We start from the raw sequence: 27,506 nt of genomic DNA on the forward strand, positions 1-27,506 counted from the left end.
TGTAAGCTACTGTTAAGGTTTCGCACCTGATGCAGACAGTTGCGGGGATCACTTTTTTCTTCTTTTCCCTTTAGTAACCACATAAGAACCACATAAGTTCCGTCTTGGATGGACCTTGCGCAATCCTTCCTAGAGTGTCTCCTTTGAACTATGAGATCGACCGATGCATGACACCGTTAAGTAGAACTACAGGCAATTTGCACGACAGCAAACTGTCCCGCTACTATAGCCCCAATGAGTTGACGCCCTCTCCGAGGGAGGGGAAACGTGTGACGGTTCAGAGGTGAATTGGGTAAAGGAAGATGAGAAAGATAAAGAGTTATATTAAACCGATGTTTTGACTGACGCCATGTCTCATCTGTTACATACCATATACCATCCGTTCTGTACCATATATATGAATATATATACCAACTTCTAGGTCTGCTGGCCTTTGCGATAATGGTATCGATACGAAAATTAGTATGGCTAACATGACCGTATGATGAGCATAAGTGACTATTCCTGCAACACGAAAATCATGAATTGTATGTCATGACTATCATGATTAGCATGGCATGCTCTTGCTGCTTTTGTGGTGCTTACGTTCGCATGAATTATCGCAAAACTCTTATAGTATAACATGACTGCATGGTAAACATAAGGGACAGACTACAACGTGGTCATCATGACTTGTATGTCATGATCATCAAGTTTGAACGTGTCATATACCTTCGTAATCCAATTATGTCACGTAATACCAAGTTTGGCATTGGTGAAAATAATAAAACGGCCGCGAGCGCATCATGAGCGTGGTGTGTTGTCTTCTTACATGAAACGCATGTCGTGATTATCACGTTTGCATCAGTCATATACCTTCGTCATCCACTGAGTCATGTAACACCTAATTTGGTATATGTGAAGCTAGCGGAACGACTGCGAGTGCACTTTGAGCGTAGCATGTAGTCAAGAATTGTATGAAAGGTATGCCATTATTTTAATGTTTGGACCTGTCATTTATCTTTGCCGTCCGTTCACGTCACGTAATACTAAATTTTGTATATATGTAAAGCTCCCGAAGTGGCCGCGAGCGCACCATTAGCGTGGCGTGTAGTCAAGACATGCTACGCTCATAGTGCGCTTGCGGTCGTTTTGCTAGCTCTACATATACCAAACTTGGTATTACGTGATGTGACTGGATCAGGAAGGTATATGACTGATGCAAACATGATAATCCTGACACATGCGTCATGTAAGAACATCACTACATAAACTGCACTCATGGTGAACTCACGGCCGATTCGCTATCTTCACAAATACCACATTTGGCATTACGTGGCATGAATGGATGACGAAGGTATGACACGTCCAAATTCAAACATGACAATCATGACATGCGTGTCATCTAAAACATGACTGCATGCTATGCTCACAGCGGGCTCACTGCCGTTTCGCTAGCTTCACATTCATCAATTCTGTGTTACTTGACGCCAATGAATGATGAAGGTATTTGATTAGTGTAAACATGATATTAATGGCATGCGTGTCATATAAGAACATGACAACATACCGAGCTCATGATGTGCTGGCGGCCGTTTCGCTAGCTCTACATATACCAAATTTAGTATACGTGACGTGAATAGACAACGAAAGTAAACGACACGTCCATATTTTAAGTTAACAATATTGTTTCAAGATGCACCAATAGAACAAGTAGAAGCTGATAAGTTCCTGGGCGTCTGGTATAGAAGCGATATATCTTTAATTACCTACATAAAAATTGTCCGCAGAACTTGCTGAAATCACGGGATGTTTAACCATAATCTGAGACCTGATTTAGCTTTGGCTTAAAAAAGTATTATATTGCTCCATGTTCTTCTCTTGACTTACATATTACTTACTTCTTTCGGGTACTACATACTCAAAAACTATCATAAATTGACAATATTGCGAAAGAAAGTCCTTAGATGCTTTTAAAACTACCGAGGTAGGCTTCAAAATTTGCGAACACATGATTTGTTTATTAAACACACTTTGCTGAAAGCTAACCAGGTATAGTACTATATACTGTTTCAACATACAGAAACGAACACGCTCTACACAGCTAAATTGTCTGAATGAAAATGTCGGTATTTCCTACGCAAGCAAAACTAGGGTAATACCAAAGTTCAGAACGGCTTATGGCAGGCAGCAAATAGGATACCAGGATTCGCACTTACTAAACCGCCCAAGTCCTTTTGATGTTGTACTCTGTCAAAGTAATCTATGAAGCGGTATATTATAAAGCATCAAATGGAGTATGCATGATGTGTATCATTTTCGTGCCATACTGTAATTAAATAAAGGAATTTACTCTCGTTTTGTAAGTAATTTTTTAGTGAAGTCAGGAAATTTTTTATTCTGCGGATTCTAATCATCTGTATTTTACTATTCTTTATGCGCATATTTCTTTTGTATTCCGGGCTACGTATCAAGAATAATGCGATTTAAGTTACGTGTTGCTTCATTTCATCTAATATTTATCACGTGATCTGTAAACTGCTCATGCGACGTATATTTGATATGATTTTGTGTGATGAATTTGATGTTGCCATTTGTACTACTGATGCTGAGTGCCAGCAGGAGTGGAAGCCCTTTGCCAGGCCTTTGTAGCCTTTTGCTCCTGCTCCTTGTTTGTGTAATGGAAGCAAAATAAGCTAAACTTCAAAAATTTATTTAACCATATGGTGTAGTAGCGCAAATTTGACGGGGACGAAGAGGACAAAAAAACACTACTACACCATATGGTTAAATAATTTCTCACCAACTAGCCCAGCTCTCAACCCTACTGAACTTCAAAAATTTAAAACTTCAAATTACAATTATGACATGCGTCTGATGTAAAACACCACTACATGCTGCACTCCGAGCGCGCTCGCGGCCATTTCGCTAACTTCACATAAACCAAATTTGGTATTACGCAACGTGAAGGAAAGGCGAACACAATGCCAGGCGCAAACAGGATAATCATGACCTGGTAGTCATGTACAGTTTGATTTACTTGCCTATCACGTCTGGTGCTGGTATTGCAAACGTTAATGGTGCCGTCTTTACGCGTCTATAAACAACTTACTTACATTTATCTAGATATGTGAGTGATCATAACATTTCTAATTGTGTTTAATGTGCACTACCTTGGTCTGCCTCGTAACCTTGTGCTGATATTCAAGTCACATCTCAAACTTCCTCATTCGTATTTCGCATATCATTGATTCACACTGTACTTAGGATCTGATGTTGATGCTGATGCTGATGACCTCAGATGGATGGCGCTCATCCACAGAGGGGGATGGGCCAAGAACCGGGCGGCAGGATACTTAAATTAAACTAAAATGAAATTAAAGCCAATCTGAAAAATTAGTTTAGAGATAATACTGCCAATAAACAAAAATGGTTGCTGAGCAAGCGGCCCAACAATCTCTTGTTCCTGACAGACATCGCTACGAGTTTAATCTAAATATCTGAAAAGGTTAGGGTTCACTAGCACGGTAATCCTTCAGTTGCATTGATGTAATCAAGCACAGTGGAGCGTATATCCCTTTGGCAGTAACCAAATGAAGTGTCGCCAAGTGATAAACGTACTGGTACATTCACTTGTATTCCTAGCTTTTGTAATGGGGCTACTGAAGATCTTCCACTTTTATCTTCCTTTTTTCATCCATCCTTGTCTTTCTCTTCCTAATGAAACTTTCGCTTTCTTTTTTGCGCTTAATTCTTCTTCATCTTTCATTTTTGTCAGTCGTTTTAACTGTGTCACACCCAAGCGCTCTTGCTTTTTCGCTGCCGATAATAAGTTATCATTATCAAGGTACTAGGAGAACAATAGGGAGAAAATTTCGCTTACTGCGAGCGCGCCCTCACTGTGCTATGCATGGAGCGTTACGCCAATTGCAACGACGAAAACTAACGACAGTCTGGCCACCAAAAGGGTTCTGTACTTTTTAAAGAAAATTATTGCAACGTGTGCTTGAATCAACAGAGTCCCAAACGATATCATTGCTTGACAACTCGGATGAGTGCATGGGGGCACCGGCAATTCTCGTTATTCGCTGACGGTGCCACTAATGTTAATTTCATAGTGATTCTGTCACTGAGGAATACTTCAAAGCGAGAGCGCATGCGCGTAGATACGCTATTATTTCATACGCATGACCTTCTTGCTGCTTGTGTTTTTTTTCCTTTTCAGACCAACTGGATACTATTAGAAAAACAACGCTATTGAAGATCTTATGCGAAAACGTCGCTGGAATTGACGGCATATCGGCAAATCGGAATGCCTTTTTGCTTCCCTCACACGAGTAAGCGAACCATTTTTATAAATCACTGCGGAGCTCTGCTGCAAATTGCAGTGAAGGTCCTTTTCATAGCGCTCTACGCAATATGCGGTGTTTTTTTCTTTATTTTCTACTTTACACCTCCAAACTCTTCCCTTGCTGGCAGGAGTTGTTATTGTATTATGACGTTTATTTTCTTAATCAGTGTAAACTTCAAAAGCCTTTTTATTTGCTAGTTACCTTCGCAGAGAGATCAGCCATTTCGCTTTTCTGTGCCTAGGCGTGCGTTCGGGGGGGGGGGGGGGGGGCGGAGGGACGACCGCCCATCACGAGTCACCAGAGGGAAGGTGGCGCGAAGTCTGCCCAATACATTAACATACCAGGTATGTTGGCGGTGATGTGTCGATCCTTCGTCCTCCGCTGAAGGAGAACCGCACGCACGCACATGCTTGTGCATATGTTTCATTTCCCCTGCACTTGTTGGAGTCGTCAATCGTATGCTGTGTGGTTAGTTGAGACTTCATAAGACATGAGATTTTTGTTCAAATATGAGCATTTCCACACACAAGGTTTTCTTTGTTAGATTCTTGTAAATTTTATTTAGTTATCTAGCGTTTTATTTCATTGGTTTTTGCAAGCATTGGTCTCGAAAGTTCCTTACAATACATTTTTGTAGCCACGGAATTGATTCACTGAAGGAGTACGAGTTTTTTGTCTAAAGAATTAACCGCTGCAAAAATTTTCAAAATCCGTCCTTGACGAACAAAGTTACAGATTAGTGGCACGCTGCAACTGCATTTTTTCTATTGTCCCGACAAAACCGCTCGAATTTAGGCAGATAGGAATGGCACGAGGAATCAAAATACGTCACTACCTATTCGAGAACTTTAGCACTCTTTTTCTTTTTCAAATACGCTGATTTTCAATGTGCGCACCCATCGACAAGTCGTGGCCTCCTGCGGCACCCTTCTAACGGCCGACCACGCAACGCTCCCATCAGCCAATGGCTGATACTTGACTCGAGACATAGTGATGTAGTGCATGATCATACTCATCATCATTTTCGGGGTCAGCAAGCCGCGGCTCTCGTGCAGCTCACGCATAGCTAGAGCTGTGCGAGAAATGAACGAGCTCGCTTAATGTTTCCTTTTAAATAGCAAGACATCGTTCGTTTCATGGCCAATCTCCATGGTGGGTTGGGCCAGGATAAAAGAGACAAACAAAAAAAAAACTTGGCGTGCCGGACGCTGGCAGCCGCCGCGGCTCCGCGTCAGGTCTGGAATAAAGTGGCGAGATCGACACAGCCCTGTCGGCCGCCTTCAACGTCGTCCCACCAGAGACCCACTGGTACCTGATGGTGACTTCACTTGACAACCTGGGTTTCCGGAACAGACAACTTGCGGATTGTCGTTCAAGTATATAGTCTCTTTCCGTCTCTTTTTTATATATACAATTCAAATTACACAAAGCGGTAGGGGAGGACCCTTTAGTGCATGACCATCATCATCATCATTTATTGGACCACCGCGCCGCGCCTCCAACGCAGCTCATGCTTACCTTGAGCTGCGCGAGAACAGAACGGGGACATGTGCCTCGCCTGTCGAACGCTGGCAGCCGCACCGGCTCCGCTTCAGGCCGCCAATAAAGTGACGTGATCGGCACGGCCCCGTCGGCTGCCTTCACGACGTCGTCTCACGTCTCGTCTTCTACTCTCGTCACTACAGTGATTTATTTATATCTGTAGTGCCATCTCTCGACACAAGAGGAAGACATTTCTCGACTGATAATGTATTGCAAATTTCAGGCCACGTGCTGAGCTCTAATAGTCGTCACACGTGTGTCTCGGGAGCCCCGACTACAGATGGGCAGCGCTCTCTCACCATGCTCGAAAAGCATTACAGGGTCGTTTCAGGTTTTTCATGCTCCTCCTTCAAGCACTGGTCTCAGCATACGATAGTCTTCGCTTCCACTTAAACACGTGGAGTTTGCTCATTCATTCCTGACGTCATCATGATGTCACGGTTTCGTTACATGACGTGCCGTAGCTTGGTCGGCCGATCAATGAAACAGTGCAACTTCGGGTGAATTGCAAAGTAATTGCAATGCCTCCGATCCCGCAGGCTGTGCGAAGCTGTGTTAATTGCAGGAAAGCTTACTGGGAGAACATCAATGTATCCCCAGCCGCGGTGTTCTAGTGGCTAAAGTACTCGGCTGCTGACCCGCCGGTCGCGGGATCAAATTCTGACTGTGGCGGCTGCATTTCCGATGAAGGCGCAAAAGCTGTAGGCCCGTGTTTTCATATTTAAGTGCAAGTTTAAAACCCCAGGTGGTCTAAACTGCCGGAGCTCTCCACTATGGCGTCTCTCATAATCATATGGTGGTTTGGGGCAGTTAAACCCCACAAATCAATCAGAAGATGAATTCATCGACTGAAAAGTGAAAAAACAGTGAAATTAATTTCAATTTTGAGTATTAGGTCGCAAATGCAGAAGAGTCTGAGTTTATTCTCACCATCTTGTGGCACTTTTTTTGTGATAGCTCGTTGTTTTTAGGTATAAATGCCGTGTGTACATCTTTTCAGCGTCGTGGTGTTGATAACTTGGCTCTGCCAAGCAGCGCTGAACTTAAGACAAGCTATCGTCAGCCTTGTGTAATGTGTACCCCTCATGTATTTGCGTACCTGGGGGTGGGTGACCTCTTCCGTGGACCCCTCGTGCTTAAGCCTATGATTGGCGTCATTGAGCATGCACATAATGTTTTGGTTAGTGGTCACTCTGGAAAGACCAGCGCAGTGGCTTCGCCTATGCGATACCACAGTTCGTTGTCCATGCATATCTTTCGGGTTGAGCTAGCCTCGGGTTTTACCTGAGATCCCGCGCCCCGACACGCCATAATGCCTGGTCAAGCAAATTGATTTTTCGTTGTATATTTTTTTATGTTTTACTGCCTAATTCTAAGATTCTCCCGGTACTTCTTTTACGTCATATAGCATTGGTTTAGTGTTTTTTCCTTAAAATCGGTTCAATTCTGATTCAGCTAAATTTAGATGCAACGAAGTAAAGTGCCTATTTTGCATAGCGTGTTAACCGAGATGACATGGCGTGTTATACCGAAAAAAATTCCTTCATAGGAGCGATCGCCTTTTGCAACTCACTCGTCTGATCACCTTCCTTCGTGCTGCACTCGGACTGTTTTTTTTTCACTTATGGGTTACGTACCAACTAGCCCGCCTTTTTGTGGTTGTTCACCTGGTAACTCAGCTATAGGTTTGCTTGTAACAGCATACATACTTCGTCTACATGAGCTTAATTTCTTTCTGTGAATCACTAGACTTGTTCTCTCCCTTTTTTGCTCCTCTTTATTACCCTTCATTTTTCAGGGATGACATGGTAACGTGTGGTGACCTGCCCGATATTGATCTGATGAAATGGAAAGAAGAGCACGTGAGCGACGAACGCAGTAGTGAAGACAGCCGCTGAAGTGTGCCGATGAATGCGTAACACTGACAAAGATGCGCTTGCCAACCCCTGTAACTCTGAAGACCTGTCGGCCTCTCGCTTCTTTCTCTCGTAACATATCCTAGTTGTGCGCATGTTTTGTGGCCGCGAAGTGGCTTGCTTGCTCGTCCTTGCCTATGATGCTGCATGGTGCAATGCTTGATGAATAGAAAATAAACAGTGATCTTGTCGCATGCAATGTAAGTGACTGTATGCTACGCCGTCGCTAGTGAAACACGCCTGTCGGGTCGTCTCTCATGTGTCCTCTTTTCTAGCACACACACAAAAAAAAAACAGGTTACGAGTTCGCCCGCGCACCCATCCAGTTCTTATATGTTACAAGTTGACTGTGAGTGATTTGCGTCATGACGATAAAGCTCCGGGTCGAACAAGTTGCACCACAGCCGACAAAAAAAACCCTGAGAAAAGAAAACATGTTGAAAACATCGGTTATGTTCCGGCTGCACTCATCTGCGGTCATGGCGTCATACGAATCGTGCACCTCAAAGCTTCGGTCAGGGTTATTTCGCAACAAAAGACATCACGACCTCAGTAACGAGTCTTTATTAACACTCTTGTAGCAAACGTGGCAAATTTTGCCTGAAAGATGTTTACTGAATTGAAAAACAGCACTGGAACATGTACGGCAGCAAGCGCCTTCTGACCTTCCTTCATAATTACACAAACAAATAAATGCTTATAGTGAACTTTTCCGGAGATAGTATTTCTCTCGGCTCGCTTTCACTGTCTTGTCCCGTACACGTAAATCTACATATTTTCGCGGGTTATAACTTAGAGGGCCTTAAGAAGTCCATTCCCAGTATCAAAGGTATGCAGCACTCCGGTACGATCAGAAATATGGCTACGAAAGCCACATTCTCAGTCGTGAATCTTGCTGTACATTTTCCCATGGGTGTCATTCTCTGGCTTCCAGCATTTCGGATATAAGGGCCCGTCCATACCATCCTGACTTTCTTGAGTTTGTCTGCCAATCGTTCACTCATTATGGAAAAGTCTGCAACCATGTCGACCAAGGCCGTCACTTCAACGCCAGCAATCGTCACAGCGAGGTCGGCAGTCACAGTTTTCTTGGTGGAGTCTTCATCGTCGTCTCTCACGTGTTTTGGTAGCAGTGGGGGATTTTCGGCAATTCGAAGGCTTGCAACCTTGCCCTCAGAGGTCGCTGCTTTCAGTTTCCTTGCCGTGAGCTGGGAGACTGGCCTCTGACGGCGTCAGCGAAACTACAGTGGCTTGGTAAACCAAAACAAGCCGGGGTCGGTGACCGCGTCCAAGAGGTAGCAGAGCCTTCCAGCCTGCCAGCCTTGTCGTCGTAGATGGTGGCATGGCTTTCGTCGAACTGTCAGCGCGTAGCGGTTGGTGCACTACTGCGGTATTAGGCTCGGCGATGTGGGCAAAAACGGTAAATGTACCCTGGCTCTCAAAAGTTGTAGCGGAGCGGTCGGCGATCCGTAGTGCACCATATGTCGGTCTTCCGCATATAGGGTCACCTGACAGAACTCTGCTGTGCCCAGGCTTCCACAGGATACGGTTCGATTTACTGCGGCACTGGCATGGGCGTGGGTCGACGAACAGCGTCTGCATAGCTGTATCTGTTTGGATAGTAGGATAATTCTGGAGCCAATGAACGACGCACAGCGTATGCGTAGGTACACGAGTTTGGATGGTACCGTGGAGCGGAATATTGCTGAGGAGAGGCAAACGCTTGTCGAAGTTCATGGCGAACGACTTCTGCGACGGAGGCCACCATGGACTCCTGCTGCTGGGGCGCCTGTGACTGCAGTAAGTACTTTGCGTTCTCCTTCGCGATCTCCTCACGCCCAATCTATCTAATCAGATGGCGTAGAGAAAACTCGTCGTTTGCGGTAAGTGCGGCAGCGCCTGCAGCTGCGCCGGTGGCCGGGCGATCAGACTGTCGGTACCGTTTTCTCTACGCCATCGTTTCTCTACAGCACACGCTCTATTGATGTGGCCTCCCTGGATAACTCGTCCACTGTTGTTGCCGGATTGCGCACAACATCAACAAATTGCGGCACTTTGATGCCCCTCAAGAGATGGCTTAGCTTTTGAGCCTCGGGCATGTTGAGGTCCGCGCGGTAGCTCAGACGCACCATATCCTCAGCAAACGTGGCGACGCTTTCATGCAGCTAGTGGGTGCGTCCTTCAAGAAGGCGTCGCGCATTTCCGCGTCAGTCCACGTTACCAAAGGTGTCAAGAAACTGACAACAAAGCTCCTCCCATGTCGTCACTGTTGCCTCGCGGTTTATAAACCACGTCTTCGCGCCGTCTTCAAGGGCAAAGTATACGCGGAAGATCTTTTCATCGAGACTCCACTAGTTCGATTTAGCTACCCGTTCAAACTGCTCAAGTCAGTCTTGCACATCTTCGTTCAGCCGGCCATGAAATGGTTCAGGAATGCACATATTCTGGACCGTAACCTGTGCAAGACTCCATAAAAATGCCATTTCTTGAGTAGAGGTGGCTGTCGGAAGTATTGCTCCTTTGAAAAGGCAAATTCTGATTAAAACCTTCAAGGCGACGGCTTGAGCGGTGCACAGGCGCCTCCACGCGTGGCTGTCTCGTAGGGCTCGACTCGGGGCTTCTCACAGGGGGAGGCGTTAATGAGGTGGTAGCACCCCGTACCTCCACTAGTGTCGCGGATTAAACAATACAGAGGGTTTATAAAAACACGGAGTATGGAACTCGTAGAGACGCTCTCGAAAGAAGGCCGCTAAGATTGTCGTCTTTTTCACTAGTCTGCGCTGCACCCCTCGAGCAAATCCAAGTTCTTCGTTGTAGTCGCTATCTTGCCACTAAATGCAGCTATGCACGCGGCAATTTATATTTCTAAAAGCCACAAACAAGAATGAAATTGAGACAAATGTTTTTGCGACGTGGAATCAAACGAGAAACATCTTGCTCCGCATGGCTTAGCGTTAACTGCTGAGCCATAAAAGCGCACATAGCCGAACGTTCATACGACAAGCTACACGGCTCGTACAACTGGTGGTACGCTGATCTCAAGAAAAATGTCAGCATTTTTGAGCATTACCAGTGAAATGGTGCAAGGGCACGCTCAGCGTAAAGTAACTAGAGCGCGGAAAGTACCACGTTCATTTTCTTTCACCACCGCGCGCTATCGGTGAGCTTCGCCACATGAATTGTCCAGCTTGCTCGCCTCGATAGTGTCTCACCATGCTGGCGACAGTTTGCTGAAGTGTAAATACCAAAATTGCCAAGAAACGTTAAGTCTGCAGGTTGAATATAAATGATAGTTGGGAAACAAAAATTGTGGCAAGCATATTATGTAAAACACGATTGTCATGCCACACTGTTTTGTTTCGCTTGATATGTACCTATATTCGTAATCTGTGAGATAACTGTATGGCGCACACAAATGTAAATTGTTAGCACAAAAATCATCACATGCATTTCAGTGCCAGCGTGATTGCTAATTTTGCGCGAGAATCGAATTTCTTGTTATCGCATTCACTGCACCACCCTTGCGGCGTAACGGAGATTTCCTAAATGCGAAGCATTTCTTTGCGCATTGCAGGCACTTTCTCTGTCTCTCAGTCTATCTATCTATCTATCTATCTATCTATCTATCTATCTATCTATCTATCTATCTATCTATCTATCTATCTATCTATCTATCTATCTATCTATCTATCTATCTATCTATCTATCTATCTATCTATCTATCTATCTATCTATCTATCTATCTACGTACCTAGCCGCCCACGTCTGGGTGCTCTCGTGATCACCCTTCCGACTTGGGGTAAACCAAAATTAGTTTGGAAGAGGAATATGGTTTGACTAAAACGACTTGCTGGTCATGACATGAATATAGTCACAATCCGGTTGCGCACGTCTTCATACTGTTTCCGCCAGATAGCGGCACACACCAGCGGGTGGGTATCGGCCTCAGGTGATTCACAATTGTTATCTATGAAGGAACGGCAAGAGCACACACTGGTAATTTTAACGCGTGAACGCTATGAAAAAGCTGGCATCGGCTACGTTGAACCACCCGACATATAAAAAAAGCTAGTATCCCAGCAGGAGTTGAACGCCAACATTCTTCAGGGAAACCAATTATTCTAACATAGAGCCAGCCTAGGTCTCGCAACTCCTTTTTAAATAGATCGTAGTGTTTGTGAAGTGTCAATGTTGCATACAGTGATGACTATTTAATTTTGAGAACAATACCTATGTACTAGTTCTGTAAGATACAGCCGTCCCTTCGGGTTAGGATCAACGGTAGTTAATCGCCATGATTGATAGTTCATATCAATCAAGGGACGACGCAAACGTACATTGGTAACTTGAATTCGAGAGCACGAAGAAAAATTTATTGGTCATCTCACCGAAGGAAATCCTCATAACATACGAAGATGACAGGAAAAGCAGCAGCGGTGCGCGCGGTGTCAACATGGTTGAAATGGTCGATGACGCGGGTGCTAGAAGAACGGTTGGGAGAGAAACTCGGCGTAGCATTTACTCGAGTAAGGGTTTGTTTGAAACGCAAGAACACAGGAAGCGTGAGGTTTGTGGAAGTTTCATCGCAGATGAACGAGCCGAGTGTTTTCACGCGACGTGGGTCAAGCGTTGCAGGTAGTGGAGAGGGGTGAAGTGAGAGAGAAGTGTTGTGAGCAAGAGGATGAGCTGGCAGCTTCGGGGGCTGTGGTGAGCCTGCTGCGGACGAGAGAGAGAGAGAGAGTTACGTCAGCGCGCTTGCAACGGGAGGTTGACGTCAACGCACAGCTGTGGCGTAACCTACTTGGCACCGCTTCAACACCTTCGTCAAGGGGAACGCGTCGCTGCATGTTCGTACGTATGCACGTACATACGGTGTTGCACACTTGAGTCAAAGAGCTGTTCCGCATAAAAAAACAGTCCGTGTCCACAAAGTCAATGACGATTAGTGCGCGAATCAATAGGGCCGAAGTTCAATAACGCCTGTGTCAAAGTCACTGAGTAGTGTAAATGACGGACACGTGGACATATGCATATACGGATGGATAGGTGGACGTGTTGCACAGATCGATGGACGACAAGAATCACGCACGGACGGACGCATGGATGGACGCATATACATATGGGCAGACGTACACGTGCCTGCAAGAATGCATATATGAACGGCACGGGATATCTTTTAATGTATCGCTGACATATAGTTGAGTACACAAAAAGCCGGCTGTTTACAAATGTTTTTTTTTGTGCTGTGCAGGTGTTCAGTCTTTTGCGTTTTGTGGGGCGTGATGGAAGCTATGTCAGCTTTTAGGAGCGGAGCTTCTGAAAGCTGGCATCGGCAACGTTGGGAATTGCCGCTTGGGGGCCACGGAGGGCAGACGCACGTCGTAACGGCTCTGCAATTTTTCTATGATTATCGGTACAATATTGAAGTTCTTAGCTTTATTTTTCACACCAGTGGACAACGGAAGTTCTGGAGATCTTCTGGACAGCACGAGTTTACAGGTGGGCTGCATCTTTTTGGTGCAACAACCGTGTTTCCTGGGTCGCCACGTACACGCGGCAGCGAACGCCAATTGGACGCTATAGTGCCTCCACCACCACGGTGGTGTGGAGATCTCGGCCAAGCGCGCCGTAGGAGCCGTTCGGGGCCCCCCGTTCTTCTTTGAAGGCTCGATTTATGCCGAAATGGAGGTCGTACCTGTGGATGGGGAAGACTTATCACCGAAAGAGTTTAGAAAAGGGCCAGGCTGGTGCGAAGTGCCAGAGGGCGCCAAAGCGCAAATCGACAAGGAGCCCAGCTTGGCGGAAAATACGTAGCGAGAGACACCCTTTGTAGAAATGGCACCAGGAAACAAATAGAAGAATGAGCGGAACGCTCGACAAATCAAGGTGAGTCGACCGTCCAAACTGCCGACAGAAGATTATCAGGTCATTGCGCGTCCGCGTGGTGGGCTTAATGTGTCAGAATACAGGATGTATCGCATACATTGCTGCCTGGGCAACGCTGCGGTGGTCAGCCGGGAGGCGGCTGTAGAAGATAGTATGTGCATCAAAAACACGCAGAATATACTCGCCATCAGTACATCATCCGAAGATCGAGCCCGACAGTATGGAGCCATTACGAAACTACGAATAGGTCAGCAGAAATTTGAGACGTGTGCGTACAGGGCATCCCTAGAGACCACCTCAAAGAGACTTATACAAGGGGTGTCCAAGGAAGAAAGCTCAGAAGACATCTTTAGCAACTTGGTCACTCCATGTAACCCAGGAGTCCTTCATGCTAAAAGGATGGAAAACACGGACAATATTATTGTGCTGTTCGAAGGATTTCCCGTTCCCAGATATGTGAGGTAGGGAGCAATGCTCGTGAAGTGCACGCTCTACAGGAAACACTTCGATGTCGGCTACGGTTGTGGGCGACTTTGATATAAAACAGACAAGGTGTGCAGGTGATGTGGAATCAAGAATTTAGTGCAAGATCGCAGTCGTGAAGTGGAATGCAAGTCGTGTGGCAAAAGTCACCCCACTGGAGACAAAGAGATAGAAGGCAAGATACAAGATGCCGTACCTCACCAGGAGACCTCAATGGGAACGGACAAAACGAGAGGAGGAGAAAGCATGGGCAGCGTGCACTGAAGCCAGCTACCAGTACAAGGAAGTCGGTGTATGTCATGACAACGACCACAACGCTACAACCATCCAACAATCAGATAAAAACAACAACAGGCAAAACAGTGTGAATGGCCTCGCACGAGACCACTCCGCATCCTTTCCAAAGCTTACTGGGGGAAAGAGTCGAAGACAGTCCAGGACCCGCTCCAAAACCAGATGAAGATCAAGGCTGAGGTCCTACTCAAGAGCCACTCGAGGGAGCGCAGCACACAGTTGAGCTTTCCAACAGCGGTCTCCGGCACTGCCTCTCCGAGTAATGTTATAGGGTCTGCCTTAGAAAAAGAAACGATGCAGTGAAAAAATGTTAGAACAGATTATTGGAGTGAGCCTAACGCATAAAAAAGAGATCGAACAACTGAAAGAAGAAATTGCGAGGCTTCAGGAGGTGAGGAACGCGGGTACGATGACTAACACCCCCTCTGTTAGTAAAACACCAACGCTTGATCGAGCCGCAACATCTGTTTCCTCGCAAATGAGTGGGGTGTCACCGCCACTCAAAAGGTGGGTGCAGAAAGAAGCAAAAAAAAGCCTGAAACTTTTCGACTAGAGAGGTTAAAGGATTGTTTTAAGAGGTGTTTGGTGAACTACAAAGCAAATTACATGCATGTGCGCCGAAATAAAGCAAAAATTTGATGGACTCGAGCACAGGGAATCAGAGATAGGGAGCACGCCGAAGGACGTAAGGTCGTTTGGTGCGGGGCAGGGTAAGTCTAAACCGTATAACAGAACACCCACAGTAGAAACCGCCAAGGTCACCGGGAAGGATCTCATGAATATACATGGCGCCATGTAACCAGCACATTATTTGGCCGTGGAATGGCCATGGGTACCATTGAAAGCGAGAGAACCTTCAGCAATTCATGATAAACAGGGAGGCGCCTGATGTCGTCGCCCTGCAGGATACCGGGGGATGGCAAAGTTATCGGGGTACAAGTCGTATAGTACTTCTGGTGAGAAAGCGACTGTACATAGGCGAACTCTGGTACATAGAAAGCCCAGGGCTGTAGAGCATGATACAGGAATGCATAGCATATACCACGTCCTTATACAAATAAGACCCTCTGGTAAGAAAGCGGGAAGCCTCGTCGTGCTTAACATTTAGAACCCACCCCGACAGAAACTCATGTTTGGTTCACTTTTCTGCAAAGCCTTCAGCATAGCGGAGAGACCGGCTCTCGTCCTAGTCGATCACTTTAACGCACCGCACGCGGCTTAGGGATGCACTGTCGAGAATATAAAGGGACACAACTTATGGTCAGGCGCTCAACACGAGGGCCTTTCACTAATAACGAACCTTGAGGAGCCCACACGAATAGGCAACAGCATTAGTAATGACACAGCACCGGACCTAACTTTTATGAAGAACGTAGCAGACTCGGGATGAGTAAACAAGCAGCAGAATTTCGCCAGCGATCATTATATTGTAGTTACAATAGTTCATGCAGGTCCTCAAAAAAAAAAAGGCAGAAAACTGCCACTTGTTGAATAGGACCATTTCCGCAACATTCGAGAGCAGGATTCGGATGATGCCAGAGTAGATGTATAAAAATGTATAGAGTAGCTCCAACAGTGTCGAGGAAGCCACTTAAATTGTTTCCAAACAAGCGGGAATGGCGGAGATGGACAGTAAACTGCTGCATCTGTGGGAGGCAAGGACTAGCGTCCAAAAGCACTCAAGAAGACAAAAATACAATCGTATTTAAGAAAGAAAATAGCTGCATTAGACAAGGGGATAGAGCACCATGCGAATTGGCTGACCAAACAAAACTGGGAAGCCACATGTAACTCGATGGACACAGAAATGAAGATATCGAAAACTTAGAACATTCTCTGAAGTCTCCTAGACCCGCAAAGTACAAAGACTGCAGCGAGGCATAAGCTGCAGAAGCTGCAGACACCTTCTGGAGCCTCCTCGACACCCTTGATGAGTGTAACATTACAAGCGTGGGCTGTCCTGCTCACAAGAACACCAATACTGCCGAGCTTCTGCACTCCTACATTGTGCTAAGAATGCATTTTGCCTCTTAGATACTTGAAAAAGCCTCGGCGCTTCAGAAAAAGTCACAACTGCTAGAAAACAAGTGAAGTGGATGTGAAGGCTTGCACTTTAATACTGTTACCTTAACCTTTGTAAATATGTCCCCGCAAATGTTGCTGTTGCATGCACTTTCATGAGATCTAATAAAAACTAGAAAGCATTTTTCTTGATTCTTTGCTTGTTCTGAATTTTCAAGACTTTGCAACAGATTTTGGCCGTGTAATGCGTGTTCTCGTAGGGTTAGAATATGATTGGGCCTTATGGGATCCTGGTACGATTCGTACGCGCATTGGCGAAGAACAAGCGCTGGTTACAACGGGACGCAGAGTGAAGGAAGGTAAGGGCGCTGCGCAGTCCTTGCTTCTCTTTCACTTTTGTGTGTGTATGCTGTTTGTTTTAGGTTATAACGTCAAGATACTACGAAAAAGCACTTTTCGCTAAAGCCAGATTAAATGCGAGTGAAGTGAGGCTTGTGCTTCCAAGCGATGTGGTAGACTCCTGGCGGCGCCTTTCCAGCAATAGCAGATGACGCAGCGAGACCGATCTCAACAAGAGTTGTTGTATATGCTACCTTTAGGTAGCAGAGTTGCGCCAAGGTAAGCCACCTTGGGTTAAATTTCTTGCGGGAAAGCCCCTCACCACCCGCGTAGGAGCAGCGCTCGCGCTAATGGCGTTGCTTTATTTATTTTTTTTTGCTTTCTTTTCTGTCAATATTTATGAAGGTACAAGACAAACTCAGTTGCTCTGGTGACGCCTTGAAGCCTTGATTTTATGTTTACGTTTTTCGTAAGTAATAATGAAAAAACGTGCGTCGGCTCATCGAACCGGTGGTACATATGTACATTTATAGTAGGCCGCACATCAGCTTCGACTTCTTTGCACTGTTTTTACATTTTTCATTTCCCATCTATTTTTCAGTTTGATCACCATCGAGCCAGGGATGAAAAATTTTTATCGCGTTGGGCTCATTCGTTAACAGTAGGAGTTAACCAGTTAAAGGTTTGTAGTCTTCAACTGAATCGAGCTGGATAGCGATCGAGAGTGGCCACGCGACGCCCGCGTTAAGCGCGCATCTCGTATATTACAATCGCGGCTCACGACAACTGATGAGAATCGTCGTTCAACAACCCTGTCGTGTCCAACATTCTTTTCGCTTAAGGTTTAAGAGCTGCATTCAATTCACGCACTAGCAGCAACACCTTGCCGATTCAAATAGTTCTAGTTTTAAATTCTCCCTTTATCTTTAGGGTTTTAACCGCCAGACTAATTTGGACGTATGCAGCCGACACATGGTGCCCAAATCTGCATGCATAACGTATTCATTACTTCATTCGTGGTTAATACAAATAGAGCAATTTTGCAGTGTTGCCCCCCTCAAGCCACAACAGCACTTGCCCTCACCCAAGCTAGACCAGTGTTCTCGCTCTCGCTAAGCCGCAATGCAACAATGGTTTGAACCCCCAAGAGAAAATCCTGCTGACGACAACTTGACCAAGCGTTTATTCCTTCCGACTGAACACTTATCTTTCTATAGCAACACCCGCTGCACCCGCGTCTATTCGCATGGTTTCAACGTAGTACAACTCAACACAAAATGCATTTTCTGCCACATTCATTCTTACCAACAGGCAGCATGGCTACACTACCGAAGAATCGTGGTGACAATGACAACTGGGGTTGTCAACCCTGCTTGATCTGCCCGGAATCTGCGCAGCGTTGGCTTTTCCACAGTGCAAATGAACCACCTAAGGCCACGTGATGGCGCTCTGCGAATAGGGGCGCTGAACTCCTGTAGGCGGAGCGAGCGGTGCCCGGAAAACAGTGGCGCAACTATGCTACCTAAAGGTAGCATATACAGTAACTCTAATCTCAACGGTACCGCAGCGCCACCGTCTGGTCGGCGATTGCAATACGCCGCTCTGCGCCACCGGGAAGCCGCGCGCTTTGTTAACTGACCATATCTAAAAACGTTGCCTATTCCCGAAAAGCTGGATAGCTTTCGCCATCTAGTGAAGCAACAGCGAACCAGGTAATCACGAAATCACAAACGTCGTGCATTGTACGTCTGATGCAAAAAACGCGCAGCGGCGTTATTACAAATTAGTTACCTTTTTAATCATTTTCACCTCAAAAACATTACACGTAAGCAAACGCTTTATGACTGTGGTTGCACAAAGTGTCACAAAATGTCGACACCATCGTTGCAGTAGCCTTGTATTTTTTACTTTTTTACGCATACGATGATCCTGCACGCGATAAAAGAACGTCTCGTGATTTCGCCACAATGGTGATTCAGTCATATCTAAGTTAACTGCAGCTTATATGCAGTTAGCATCACCATTTGTTGTTTGCGAAAACGTAAAGGTATACGCGTTTAAGTACGTACGTGAAGGAGCTAAAACGTAGAAAGATATCCATTCCGGTAAGACAGTAATCCTAAACCGGTATCCGGTAACACGTTAACGTAAAGAAGTATACGTACAAGCTAAAGCTTCCTATTTTTTCAGATTGAACGTTACCTTGGTAGCTTAAGTGTACGTAGTGTACGTAAACGTGGCGGTGCTCTCGGACGCCCGCTTCGAGTTGATTTCGGCGTAGTTGTTGACAGATTCACTTTGCCGCAAAGGACTATTTAAAGTGTCTTCGCTTGGCTCCAGATAGCTTCGATGATTGAGTATTACGGATAAAAGAACTTGTTGGATAACAGAACTTGTGTGTGTTTGATGCCTGGGTGTGTGCGTGTGTGAGTGATCGTGTCGTGTTTTCGCGCTCAAATTAACTTTTAGAAAAATTACGGATAAGTTGGCTCAGTTTTCTAGATAGCTTTCCAATTCGAACACAAGATAGATGTAAAAAAATCGGCAATATAGATGTTTTCGCGTTTGGCGTGTGCTTCACATTTAGTTACTTTTATTACTACTAAAATAAACTTGTAACATTGCATCGCGTGGTGACACAGGCAAACATTCTCGTTTGGTTTTTATTTTTCTTTGTTATTACTTCTCAACCCTCCAATAGGTGGTGCCACCATCCCAGCTGGGGCACGTAAACCATGTAAATGCTATCCCGCTAAACTATAAGACGCTGTCCGGAACGAACGTTTGCTACACGGTAACGCCATCGCCTCAACCTCCGCTATCACGCTAACGGTAAACTATGAATGTCTTATGTTTCGGATGCGGTATTTGTGCTTCGGCTGCGATATTTGTGACCGCCTGTGTTTCGAGACCAACCACTGTGATTAACACGTTGCGAAACGCATTTAGCTGCTCATTACACTCTTCCGTGACCATGATAATGCAAGGCACAATGCGCGGCATTAAAATAGGCATTACAGTAAACCCAAGCCAAACATCTGTCTAACCTAATTAAGAAACATGAAAATGTAATCGATAATTGTGATAGGCTTTAGTGCAGCGTCGGGTTGAACTAATTGCTAAACACCGGGGCCGAAGGCTTAGCTTTCACTGGTTAACAATTTGTACGGCGTCCTCGGGTGGTGATTTTGTTTTTCGAAACGAGTGCTTCCTTGCTGTGACTTTAATATATGGAATTATATTGATGTGGGAAGCGTCTCCGCTCCACTCTCATAGCGTACATTTATTTGTTTTCACATCACGTATACGTATAGTGTTGGGCATGTGTAGGAATGATCTATAAAGTCTCACGGAGGCAAGGTAATAAAACTTCACGTGGTGTATAGGGAAGAGAATGTAATGATCAGGGATCACAACTTATTATAATTTGTTAATAAAAGACGAACAATTAAAAAGGACGGTATCTTTTGTCTCCCTTCTCACAAGAAAACCTACGGGCGTCTTTTTATAATTATTACCTGAGGTAAACACTGCTTAGTTTATTTTTATATAAAGACGAGAACATGACCTTTTAAACTGATGTCAACTTTCTTCTAAAAACTTTCTTATCAACCCCTTTAACTGGTGTTGAGAGTGCAATCTATGACTGACCTGCATATGGGGTGTTTTCGCCGAGCTGGGGCAATCTGAGCTCTAAAAAAGGAGCGAGTAAAAAGGGTGCCTTTTGTCCCACAACAATAATCATCATCTATATTGCGTTTCATCCTTGCGCTATCGCCCCGTGCCTGGTACATTCCGGTCACGATCGACATGCCCATTATCAAGGTTACATTGCGTTCTCGATAGGAAAGTGGCCAGCGCCGAGTTTTCAAGAAAAGAAGCGCACGCAAGCTTGTTGACGATTATTGTTGTGGGACAAAAAGACACCCTTTTTACTCGATATTTTTTTAGAGTGCAGGCTTAGCATATGTGGCTCCAGCAGAATCAGCACAGACGACGAGTTATGTCTCCTCAGCTCTCATTCTCGTCGTCGGTTTTCACGCTCCGCCTGTACGATGTCTTCAGTTACAGCGGCGCTACTGTATCAAGGGCTTGTCAGATGGACGGTGAACGTGATCCACTGCATACCGATGTACGAGCCACGCCGGAAAGAACGCATTGTGTGCTGCTTCAGCACTATGTCCTAAAGTGCTCGACGACGGGCAGTCAGTCACAGGTGCATGGCATTCCCAGAGGAATGTATGCTCAAGCCAAGCACGCTGCTCTTGTGGATTGACGTTCGTATCAGCGGTGTCTGTGCACTCATGTGAGTAATAGATGATTCGCGTTTACGTTGCGAATCGGGGTATTTCGGCAATGCATACAGCCGTAATTGTTAATATGTCACGAAAAAGCACTCCAGCGTCACGTAGCAAATAGAAACAAAACAGCGTTCGTTATCGCCGCTCACGCTGTTTTGTAGCTGTGCTATCTGCCGCGCCACTGCGGTGGTACGAACGTTATGGTGCGCGTGCCCTCACCCTTAATTCACGGCGCTGATCTCGGCCGCGGCGATTGAAGTTTGACGCAGGCGGAACTTTATGAAGGCTGTTTAGATAGGTGTTAAAGAGCCCAAGGTGCCCCATGACCATATAGAGCTTAAGGCTGGGAAAATGCCAGAAAAAATTATATTAACAGCCTAAGGGAATCCCGCGAGTGAAACGCGTTTTCAGTTTAAATAAATAGGACAGATTACGTGAGCAGAAAATAATACAACACTCAGAAGATGAAACTGGGGATCGCAGGCCGTTGTATACTAGATAATAATAATAATAATAATAATAATAATAATAATAATAATAATAATAATAATAATAATAATAATAATAATAATAATAATAATAATAATAATAATAATAATAATACCTAGATGGGTATGAAACATGCCAAGACACTAAACAGTAATAAAAGGAAGGAAATATTAAGACATTTCATTCGTATTTTATTGACGTGTGCCAGAATATTAGTATAAAAGAGTAAATTAAAGCGCGACGACAAAAGCTTGCAGTCTATAAGGTGAGCACTCCCAATCTTCGCATGACTAACAAGACATACAGGCCTGAGTTTATTGCTAAAATTAACAAGCCTGGATTTCTATTTAGGACCATGGTTAGGGAAGAGGAATCATGGCAGATGAATGTGAGCCTGTTCTGGTTTGATACGACTCGTATATTTTAAAAAAACGAATTGGCTGAAGTCGCAGAGTTTCTTGAGCCTATAATGTTTTCATTGTTTTTTTTTTCGGTAGGTGTGCAATATTCGTTTTACTTTGTGCCGCAGAAACAACTGTTGGTTTCCGTGAAATATTGTATGCAAGATAATGGCAGCGTCTTTTTTCGAAACTCCGCTACGTTGTCCATCCATGATTTTTCGTTCTATGTTTTTTGCAGTTTCCTTTCAACTCTACATTTATTGTGCTTGACAAATGGTCGTTCTTCCAACGAGATGGCGTAACGCATGGGTTCTTGCATCTCCCGTACACTAAAGAAAAAAAGAAGTGAAAAGGAGCTCATGGCAACGTTATTCTCTTCGCGTGGTGGAAACAGTTGGTGGAAACAGTTGGAAACAGAAAGAAAAACAGAGTCAGCATATTCAGAAGAGTCACAGCCCTCAGATGAAGCGTGTTTCAATTGGCCTCTGTGACAGAAGCATCGACGTATTCGCAACGCCCATGAACTGCATTTTTCGCTCTGTATGATTGAATATGGCACTCGGAGGACGGACAACTCGTTTGTTAACGTAGGAACACATAGAACGTGTGAACGTACAGCCCATTCTACTTCCGCCAGATCATGTCATGAGCTGTACTGAAATTAATATGAGACCAAAATATTTTTTGAAACATTAAAAGCTGGCCACCTAATTATTTGCTGAGCTGTGAAAGGTTATGCCTCAGCTCCGTTACTGTGCATGAACGATGCTTTGCAAAATCCTGTACATGCTGCAAAATCGACGCTTGAAGTAAAGAAGATCCCACGTACAGTGGGAATCGCTTGAAGACCCAGACGTCTGTAACAACGCGGCAGTGCGTAAGTGTTGTAGCAGTCACCTGCGGTACCAGAAGCTGAGATGCAGCAAACCATTGGCTATTATTGTATACTCTAGATGATAGACGCTTCACTTGCTACGTTGCTATAATTGGCATACAGTTCTTTCTTTCCATGTCTTTGATCGGCTATCACGTTTCCTCCTTACCGAGTGCCGAGTAAATTGAATTCGTACCATTACTGTTGTACTCCCTCGAGATAAGAAACTTCTTGGCTAAGAAACTGCGCAGCCAAAAGAAATCTTTGTGAATTTGGCCTCTGTTGCACAGATTGTCACGCACGCCTGTATGCTTCGTTAAGACGTGCCACACACCATAACGACAGAAGAAGAGAGACAACTTGAACCGCCCCTTTTTCGTGCTCCCCATCGCCTTCTAAGCGTAACGCGCATATGAGCCACAACATGCCACCTCAGTTCGAACGGTATAGTAGAACGCTTCTATCGTCATGTGAAAGCATCACTAGAGGCACAGCATTAAGCAATTCTTTGAACACAGCGACTGTCTTTGGTTCTGTTCGGTCTTCGCACTGATCTTAAAGAATACACTGCGCTCGTCCGCAGAGCTAGTTTTCGGCCCGACACTTCATGTACACGGTGAGTTCTTTGCCTCCGAGTTGTTATCAGCTGGGTTACACTCTTACGCCAACCGCCTGCGAACTACTAATGTTACGGGTGTATCAGCACCAATTCGTCATGATGGCAAGACCATCTGAAGAGACCGTCATTAGTTCATACCAGCCTTGTCTTCTTCCGTCACGGCGCTACTCATACTTCATTGCAAGCGCCTAATGACGGTCATTTTCAAGTCCTCAAGCGCGATCCTATGTAGGATCGGGTACACCGTACCCTTTTCGAAGGGTGTTCAGAGAACTGGCGTGGCGCTGTGTTACAATATTTGATTACAGCCCAGTACGCGTGGGTTTGATTTCTGGTGGGACCATAAAATATAGTCTTTGCATTCGCCGGGTCAACGCTGCCAATTTCAGTGTTGCTTAACAACCTCGCATTCAAACTATCAATGTCTGTCCTCATCGTTCCTCGCTAGATGTACAGCTGAAACACATGTAGCACATACCCGCATACCGTGGTATACGGGTATAGGCCACACGTGTCGGGAGGAAAGGGTTCAAGCTCACACGCGTAGAAATTAGCACATTTGTGTAATGACCAGACAGTAATAACTGTCGAACCCTCGTACCATGCCATAATAATTTTGGCAGCCAAGTTAAGGAGGTGATTACGAAAGTACCCACACGTGTCTGCAGTGCACAAAGAAATGCTTCGCATATAGCAACGCTTGCGGAGCCTCAAGGATTCATAATAGGTGCTCTTTTTTATATATTATACATGAACGACATTTGAACATACCATGCCCTTGCTCCTAATATAGTTTGTTCGCTGACGACACAAGCTTTTTTTTTCGGCAATAGTCTTGAAAATGCAGTTACAGTGGGATATCTGTAAAACCAAATAGAATCCTGACAAATGTTCTTTTCGTATTAAGTTTAATGACGCTATAATCGAACGTACTCCTGTTTTCAAGTTTTTCCGAGTTTTCTTTGGTGCAAACCTTAGTTTGTCGTATGTTACTACATGCAGGCCAGGGTCTCGTTCTGGTAGCGCTCAGGTAGTAGTCGAGGGACTATTTGTCATCTTCCGGTTTGTGATAAGATTACGTGCTGCGGGATGCAAACAGGCATATTAAAGGTGCTTCATACTCGCCGTCATGGCTACTGCTGGCGCTAATTGATACTTTCTAGTTACATTGCATGTATATACCCCATAAAATGCATGGGGTATAGACACCGTGGTAGCTCGGTTGGTGGACCATAAGGCGCGCTATTCGAAGGTTGCGGATTCGGTTGCTGCCTACGGCAAGTTGTCTTGGCGTGCACTTTTATTTCTTCACATTTGCATTACAATTACTTCTAATACTATACACTAAACGTTCCTTGGCATCATTGCCTGTTCTCAACAACATGTTTTCTCGTCATTATGCCTACGAAGTACATACGGTGAAAATTGAAAAGTTTGTTTGCACGGAGCAAGTCACAGGAAGAAAAGAGGAAATAGCAAGGGCGATTAGGCAGCGAGTTTCAGGGCCACAGCTTCGATTGGCAGACGAATATTGTGTGAGAAAAAAAAAGCGATAGCTTTTAACTTGGGCTCTGATAATGAGCGTGTGAGCCAATTCTATCCATTATCAATAGATATATCTGCTTCACAGCCTCGTTGTATACACGTTTTGGTATTGATTTTATGTCCACTGTGTAGGATATCGAAGATGTGCTGCTCTACTAGTGCCTAAGGGCTGCTGGTTTTCGGTGCTTGAGAGCCTCACTGAGTGACCAATGCTGCAGCATACTTTCCTGAGCACTGAAGCTTCTTGACTGACCACGCACTGACGCTGCTTGGGTTTTTCTGCTTGACTTGAATGTGCTACAGCAGCCAGCGACGATAATGTTGAGTGACGGGGTGCTGTTTGCCACTACAGTGTACATGGTAAGCTGACCTTGTTTATTGCAGCTGTGCGTCCGAAAAGTGTCACTTAGGTAGAAAAATAACTGGCAGCTGTAGACGTGGATGTATGTTTCTGGGATGAAAAGGGGCTGTGTTCGACAGAAACTTTTATCAATAGCGTAATCGTTTTTTGGCGCAGTCTTTGGTCCATAAATACGGATAATTATTGGAAACAAGTTTTGTGGAACTTGAAATTCACCCAAATGAACATAGTGCTGTGCGGTTGCAATGAAAAAGGCTTCAGCAAGACTGAAAATTGCACAACGTTTTATTTCAGCCAGCTTGAACCCCGAAAATGTCACATGTTTCCACATTTACAGGTGAAATAGAAGAGACAGAGCTGCTGGGGACAGGTTCATTGCCAGTAAAGTAATGTCATGTGTTTTGTGATTTGATATTTTATGAGGGCTAGAAATATTTCAGTGCGCACCACACCACATGCATTTAAAACAGTCTTTGTGGTCTGTCAGAGTGCGCTTGATAGCCCACACAACGTTCTTTCTGATGTGCACGATAACTTGACGAATTTACGCTTCAACTTTGCTAGAATCGTTGTCTGTCTTTTGCAGGATTTTATCTACCCTGAAACTAACTGGTAAAATCTAACTTATCTAACTTCCCCTTCACACAGATCCAGAGTAGTGCTTTATCTAACATTTGATTTCTCTTTCGTTCAAATAACTTATAAACCCAAGCACTATCAAAAGACCATTCACCTGCTTTTATCATCAGCTTCTGAAAAATTTACATCAGCGTTATATCTAAATGGTCTCACCACCATCCTATTCAGTTGTCTGTTTACCTGCACGTAAGCACCATGTTTCTCAAAGACCCATTATTTATTATAAAACAGGCGATTATCAATCCATAAATCGTATTTTAGAAGACGTCTTGCACTCACTTATGGTCTTTTTCTTCAATCACTCAGTCAATGAAGGTTGGTGCCTTGACGAATGAAAATTGTTGAGCGTATATGCACATTTATACCCTGGTACACTCATGATGTCAAAAAATCAACGTGAACAAGATGGAAAACAAGAATGGAAAGACACAATACGAGTTCTGTCTAACAATGTCACCTAAGTTCTTTGTGCACGCAAGTGTTGGTTTTCGTTGTGTTCATCCTTGCTTCACTAAACTTCAGTTGCGAAGCGCTAATAGTGTGTCATTTTATTCTTGTTAATCGTTCTGTTTGCGCAGATTTTTTTTCCCACCATGCATCTATTTCAGCTCGCCCGCTTCACTAACTTTCTGATATAGCCTCTCATGGGCTTTTTATTGAGCTTTGTTTTCAATGCCATAACTCGGCATCCTACGCCATTGATTGATAAATACGTGGTACCACATGATGCATGCCATTGAAAAATTCGTGGTGTTCCTGTGAAACATATCTACAAAGTACGCATCATTGTCTCTTCCTTGCGAACTCCGACATTACAAGCTTTACAGTGTTTACAGTAGTTCTAACGTACCTTTTGAACAATTGACAAACTTCAACATTGTGGAAGGAAGAAGGGACCGAGCTTGTGGGTAATCCCCCAATGCCTGATATTTGTTAGTTGGGTGCAATCATAATGCCACACAGTACATTGTATTTGGACAGGAAAGTCATGACTCTACCAGAAATTTTACGTCAACAGCTTGCAGCCCTACAGACATGTGCGACGAGCGATCCCCGTCGTCCCATCTACGTGTTCGCGCATATGGCGAACAGCCTAGAGGAGTTCGAGGGCTTCTTGGCACAGGGTGTCAACGCCATCGAGGCTGACGTCTCATTTGCCCCGAACGGAACGGTGACGGACTTCTACCACGGTCCCGGCTGCGACAGTGGACGCGAGTGCGAAAGGCGAACCGACGCAGGCGTCTACTTCAACCATGTCAAGCGCACTGTTAGCGCAGGTGGGTTTGTCGCACAATTTTATGCGCACTCTGTGTCTGAAGAGTCTGCATCTATTTCATTCTCTTGAAAAAAAAAAGAAGCGAGAAGGAAATGCCACCCAAACGGGCCTTCGGTTACCAAGCCTTGCGTTGGAGGGGAAATATCTTTCAATCAGGAGTGTTTGCGCTTCTGAGCAATAAAAGTCAA

At 44.9% G+C, this 27,506-nt stretch overlaps 2 protein-coding genes across 2 annotated transcripts in view; both read left to right on the forward strand.

The window, feature by feature from the left end:
- Window positions 1–7,983, forward strand: part of LOC142771455 (peroxidase-like) — a 272,747-nt gene extending 264,764 nt beyond the window's left edge. The window contains exons 9-10 of the mRNA XM_075872922.1: window positions 4,205–4,316; window positions 7,672–7,983. Of these exons, the coding sequence (XP_075729037.1) occupies window positions 4,205–4,316; window positions 7,672–7,771 (212 nt within the window). The 3' untranslated portion in view covers window positions 7,772–7,983. The remainder of the gene's footprint in view (window positions 1–4,204; window positions 4,317–7,671) is intronic.
- A 15,272-nt stretch (window positions 7,984–23,255) lies between these two features.
- The window catches only part of LOC119165529 (dermonecrotic toxin SPH-like), an 82,292-nt gene continuing 78,041 nt past the window's right edge, over window positions 23,256–27,506 (forward strand). The window contains exons 1-3 of the mRNA XM_075872923.1: window positions 23,256–23,494; window positions 25,175–25,402; window positions 27,061–27,319. Coding sequence (XP_075729038.1) covers window positions 25,361–25,402; window positions 27,061–27,319 — 301 coding nt within the window. The 5' untranslated portion in view covers window positions 23,256–23,494; window positions 25,175–25,360. The remainder of the gene's footprint in view (window positions 23,495–25,174; window positions 25,403–27,060; window positions 27,320–27,506) is intronic.

The sequence above is a fragment of the Rhipicephalus microplus genome, chromosome 9, assembly GCF_043290135.1.
Source record: "Rhipicephalus microplus isolate Deutch F79 chromosome 9, USDA_Rmic, whole genome shotgun sequence".
Lineage (NCBI taxonomy): Eukaryota > Metazoa > Arthropoda > Arachnida > Ixodida > Ixodidae > Rhipicephalus > Rhipicephalus microplus.